This window comes from Rhinatrema bivittatum, chromosome 3 (genome assembly GCF_901001135.1).
Source record: "Rhinatrema bivittatum chromosome 3, aRhiBiv1.1, whole genome shotgun sequence".
NCBI classification, from domain to species: Eukaryota; Metazoa; Chordata; class Amphibia; order Gymnophiona; family Rhinatrematidae; genus Rhinatrema; species Rhinatrema bivittatum.
The window spans coordinates 37,931,343-37,937,342 of NC_042617.1; the positions used below are offsets into that span (position 1 = coordinate 37,931,343).

At 46.6% G+C, this 6,000-nt stretch overlaps 1 protein-coding gene across 3 annotated transcripts in view; it reads right to left on the reverse strand.

Annotated features, from left to right (window-relative positions):
* Positions 1-5,433, reverse strand: part of TAF1A (TATA-box binding protein associated factor, RNA polymerase I subunit A) — a 74,395-nt gene extending 68,962 nt beyond the window's left edge. For 2 of the 3 annotated variants that reach the window (XM_029593151.1, XM_029593149.1), the window contains exons 1-2: positions 5,094-5,430; positions 1,057-1,179 (exon numbers count right to left, since the gene is read on the reverse strand). In XM_029593151.1, the coding sequence (XP_029449011.1) occupies positions 1,057-1,177 (121 nt within the window). In that variant the 5' untranslated portion in view covers positions 1,178-1,179; positions 5,094-5,430. Of the gene's footprint in view, positions 1-1,056; positions 1,180-5,093 lie in introns of all 3 variants that reach the window. The other variant, XM_029593150.1, reaches the window with a different exon arrangement.
* Between the last annotated feature and the right edge of the window lie 567 nt (positions 5,434-6,000).

Genomic DNA, 6,000 nt, shown 5'->3' on the forward strand with positions numbered 1-6,000 from the left:
CCTGATTTCAAACATCCAAGCAGGCATTGGGGGGTCCTCCTAACCTCTACCTGCAACCTCTATCCACACCTGGAACCCCTGAAACCTCAATGGCTGCCAGGAACATGGTACAATCATACTGCTCTTTACGGTAGCTAGTGATGCTCTGACAAAAAAACACTAGAAGTGTAAGCTGTCAGAACATCACTGGATGCCACCAGGAGCAATTCGATTGGCCTTTGAGGTTTCACAAGTTCCAGGTGAGGCATGAGACTTGTTAAAAACAAAACAATGAATGTGTACATTTTTTTCCACTTGTGCTCCACTATTCTAAGCATATTTCAGGCAGCATTAAGTCTATGTCAGAGCTGAGGTTATTTTTAATACTCCCTTTGTATTCTCAGTAAGGGGTATGTTTACATTTGATGGAAGGAATACAACCTGGTTTTGCATTTGAATTTATCTTATTGTCCTAACCTCACTAAAGGCCTAGTTTAGTAAGGCTTTTCCCCCATTCTACCTTTATTGGGGGGGGGGGGGGGGGGGGGCGCGGAATCAGGCCCTATGGCTATCAGTGTTCCTGTGAAAATAAGACAAAAATCAAGGCTCTGTGCTTCTTAATGATCCACTGTCAGACTTCAGGGTGCAGGCAAAACCCTTCCCATCTATTTCAGTCAAGGGTTGAAGCGCTCAGATCTTGCCTGTCCTCACTGATGACTTTTCCCCCTTATTGTGGATCCCATTCGTTTACTTCCAAACAAGCAACCTCACACAGAATCCAAAATAATTCAGAATCTTTAGCCAATGCAAAGAAAACATCCTGTTTGTTTAGGAAGCATCACCATCAATCCATAGTGGGCTGAAATACAACCAACTATTTTGATATCTTACTACAATCTCCAGGACATCAGAAGGAAAACTACAGATGAGATACCATAAACTGTTTGTATTCTTCCCTTTACTGTGCCACCCAGTGACAACCAAAAATAATGTTAAAGTTACAGCAGGGGGAAAAAAAAAAAAAAAAAAAGACTACTACAGAGTCAGGATTATTAGATAAAGGAGGAAAAATTGTACCTGGAAGACAAAGGCACCTAGGGAGAAGAGGCACAGGCACCTCTAGATAGGCTCTTCCTGCTGTATCTTCTGGAGAGTCGTCTGCTGCCACATAGTTTAATTCATCACTTGCCAAAGCCATACCTTAACATAAAAAACAGCACATTCTGTGAGTTCTAGATCACTGTATTCAAACACTTTAAACCATGAACACTAGAAACTTTAAATCAAATAACTTTACAAAATGTTGAACTACCAGTTGAGCAATAGTTCCACTTTTACCAATATTTTTAGTGAATATTGAAAATGCCAACTTGGCAGCACTACCAACTAAAGCCTTATTGTTATCCAAACCAGTACAACACGAGCAGAAGCAGTACAAGCTTTCAAACACTGTTCTGTAAATCTGCCCCAACCCTGTGAAGTAGGGATCATCCCTAGGTTAACAGCATGGTCCAGATTCAAAAGGTCACTCATCTTTGAATGCAGTGCTAGAAATGGCAACCAGTGTTCCAATTAGAACAAGATGCAAAAGTGCTTAAAGCTTGCACAGAGCATTTGTGCGAGTTCCTAATATCATCAATCACAGTTCTTGAACGTGGCAGCCTATGAAACAAAACAGTAAAAATAGGACGACTCTGATCACCTATACAAAAATGTAATGTTATCTTCTGTTGGACAAAAATTAATTTGATGCTGTAAGTTAGTTGAGCAAAAGTAATAAAAAGAAGTTCCACACATAACTAATGAAACATACTTTCCTCTACACACACACACACACGTTTAAATAGATCCCTGAACTCCAACATGCACTGAACATTTACTGTTGACCTCACTAGTCTTTTTTTAATACTTTTTTTTTATTCAGGAGAAAGTACATTACTTTAACAACTTACAAACAAAAAGATAAAACAAAAAACGTACATGTCCATCAATTGTACCTTTAGGTGAATTAATGCTCACTATAGTACATCTGAACTATAGTGGGCCAGTCTACATAATATATTCAGCTTTATCTCAATTTCATATCCCTAAACAACCCATCCCAACCAATCCTCTGTTCACACATACAAGACCCCCACTCCATACATCCTAACACACAGTGCTCAATCATACCTTTTACTATCTCCCCACTCCATACATCCCAACACAGTGCTCAATCACACCTTTTACTATCTCCCCACTCCATACATCCCAACACAGTGCTCAATCACACCTTTTACTATCTCCCCACTCCATACATCCCAACACAGTGCTCAATCACACCTTTTACTATCTCCCCACTCCATACATCCCAACACAGTGCTCAATCACACCTTTTACTATCTCCCCACTCCATACATCCCAACACAGTGCTCAATCACACCTTTTACTATCTCCCCACTCCATACATCCCAACACAGTGCTCAATCACACCTTTTACTATCTCCCCACTCCATACATCCAAACACACAGTGCTCAATCATACCTTTTACTATCTCCCCACTCCATACATCCTAACACACAGTGCTCAATCACACCTTTCACTATCTCCCCACTCCATACATCCCAACACACAGTGCTCAATCATACCTTTTACTATCTCCCCACTCCATACATCCAAACACACAGTGCTCAATCACACCTTTTACTATCTCCCCACTCCATACATCCAAACACAGTGCTCAATCACACCTTTTACTATCTCCCCACTCCATACATCCTAACACACAGTGCTCAATCACACCTTTTACTATCTCCCCACTCCATACATCCAAACACACAGTGCTCAATCACACCTTTTACTATCTCCCCACTCCATACATCCAAACACACAGAGCTCAATCACACCTTTTACTATCTCCACTCCATACATCCCAACACAGTGCTCAATCATACCTTTTACTATCTCCTCACTCCATACATCCTAACACACAGTGCTCAATCACACCTTTTACTATCTCCCCACTCCATACATCCAAACACAGTGCTCAATCACACCTTTTACTATCTCCCCACTCCATACATCCAAACACAGTGCTCAATCACACCTTTTACTATCTCCCCACTCCATACATCCAAACACAGTGCTCAATCACACCTTTTACTATCTCCCCACTCCATACATCCAAACACACAGTGCTCAATCATACCTTTTACTATCTCCCCACTCCATACATCCTAACACACAGTGCTCAATCATACCTTTTACTATCTCCCCACTCCATACATCCAAACACACAGTGCTCAATCACACCTTTTACTATCTCCCCACTCCATACATCCAAACACAGTGCTCAATCACACCTTTTACTATCTCCCCACTCCATACATCCTAACACACAGTGCTCAATCACACCTTTTACTATCTCCCCACTCCATACATCCAAACACACAGTGCTCAATCACACCTTTTACTATCTCCCCACTCCATACATCCAAACACACAGTGCTCAATCACACCTTTTACTATCTCCCCACTCCATACATCCAAACACACAGAGCTCAATCACACCTTTTACTATCTCCACTCCATACATCCCAACACAGTGCTCAATCATACCTTTTACTATCTCCCCACTCCATACATCCTAACACACAGTGCTCAATCACACCTTTTACTATCTCCCCACTCCATACATCCAAACACACAGGGGCGGATTTTCAGAGCCCTGCTCGCGTAAATCCGCCCAAAACCGGGCGGATTTACGCGAGCAGGGCCCTGCGCGCCGGTAAGCCTATTTTACATAGGCCTACCGGCGCGCGCAGACCCCGGGACTCGCGTACGTCCCGGGGTTTTCGGAGGGGGGCGTGTCGGGGGGCGGGCCCGGTCGTCGCGGCGTTTCGGGGGCGTGTCGGCAGCGTTTTGGGGGCGGGTACGGGGGCGTGGCTACGGCCCGGGGCGTGGCTACGGCCCGGGGCGGTCCGGGGGCGTGGCCACGCCCTCCGTACCCGCCCCCAGGTCGCGGCCCGGCGCGCAGGAGGCCCGCTGGCGCGCGGGGATTTACGTCTCCCTCCGGGAGGCGTAAATCCCCCGACAAAGGTAAGGGGGGGGGTGTAGACAGGGCCGGGGGGGTGGGTTAGGTAGGGGAAGGGAGGGTAAGGTGAGGGGAGGGCAAAGGAAAGTTCCCTCCGAGGCCGCTCCGATTTCGGAGCGGCCTTGGAGGGAACGGGGGGAGGCAGCGCGGCTCGGCGCGCGCAGGCTATACAAAATCGATAGCCTTGCGCGCGCCGATCCAGGATTTTAGTGGATACGCGCGGCTCCGCGCGTATCTACTAAAATCCAGCGTACTTTTGCTTGAGTCTGATGCGCAAGCAAAAGTAGGCTGATCGCGCTTCTTTTAAAATCTACCCCACAGTGCTCAATCACACCTTTTACTATCTCCCCACTCCATACATCCAAACACACAGTGCTGAATCACACCTTTTACTATCTCCCCACTCCATACATCCAAACACAGTGCTCAATCACACCTTTTACTATCTCCCCACTCCATACATCCAAACACACAGTGCTGAATCACACCTTTTACTATCTCCCCACTCCATACATCCAAACACAGTGCTCAATCACACCTTTTACTATCTCCCCACTCCATACATCCAAACACAGTGCTCAATCACACCTTTTACTATCTCCCCACTCCATACATCCAAACACACAGTGCTGAATCACACCTTTTACTATCTCCCCACTCCATACATCCAAACACAGTGCTCAATCACACCTTTTACTATCTCCCCACTCCATACATCCAAACACACAGTGCTGAATCACACCTTTTACTATCTCCCCACTCCATACATCCAAACACACAGTGCTCAATCACACCTTTTACTATCTCCCCACTCCATACATCCAAACACACAGTGCTGAATCACACCTTTTACTAATCTCCACTCCATCCCAACAGCCACCCACTCACATTCTTCAGTCTCACTGCAGGAATTGGTGCACCCCAAAAAGGTACAGAAAGAAAATAACGGCAAACTGCTCAAAATCTGAAACGTTCCCACTATATAATATAATCAGAGGCGGGGTTTTTTTTTTTTTTTTTGGGGGGGGGGGGGGTACTTACTCTGGCAGTGTTGGGCAGTGTGCGGTGCCTTTCAAAGAGGAGGGGTGAGATATCGAGTGCTGGCAGCCGAAACTTTTTCTTTTTTTCCCGCCGCCCGATCGAGGCAAGGAGGAGAGCGACAAGAGAAAGAAACAGCTGCAGCAGCAGCCGCGATCGCTGGCAGTCAAGGACCGAAGCCAGAAATGGGGGAAGAGGCCGAGAGCAGGACAGGTACGAGCACATCTGCAGAGGAAAAGCAGATGAGAGCTATTAAGGAAGACAACCCGGACCTACTGAGCTGCCTTAGAGGGCGCTGTGTGCACCTGATAAACGGGTCCGGCGGGAAACGGAGGTATCAGCAGGCGTCGCCTCATATAAAGAAAACAAAGGGAGCGATTTAGGAAGCGCGCCTACAGAGGTGAGCAAAGCAGGCTCAGGCAGCCGCAGGAAGCAGAGACGGACGAGGCAACAGAAGGCAGAAAGGAGGGATGGGTGATGAGCGAGGCTGCTGGTATTTTTGAGTATGAGTAGGGCCAGTGCAAGGGAATTAAGGACCTAAGGGTTGGATAACCCTAGTCCTATGAACTGCAAACAGGCCTGTTTTTTAGAATAACCACAATGAATACGGCTGAGAGATTTGCCTGCACTGTATGAAAATCTATCTCATGCATTTTCATTGTCGGTATCCTGAAAAATCATACTTCTTTGTGCCTCTTGAGGAGCCGATCTGGCCACCCCTGTGCTGTGCCAGAGGCCTCGGTCCCGCCCCTTTTTTCAAGCCCCGGGACATACGCGCATCCCGGGGCTTGCATGCGTCACCGGGCCTATGCAAAATAGGCTCAGCACGCGCAGGAGTGAGTTTTCGCGGTTACGCGGGTAACCCTTTTAAAATCCACCCCAAAGCTAGCAGGCTATGGGGCAGATTTTT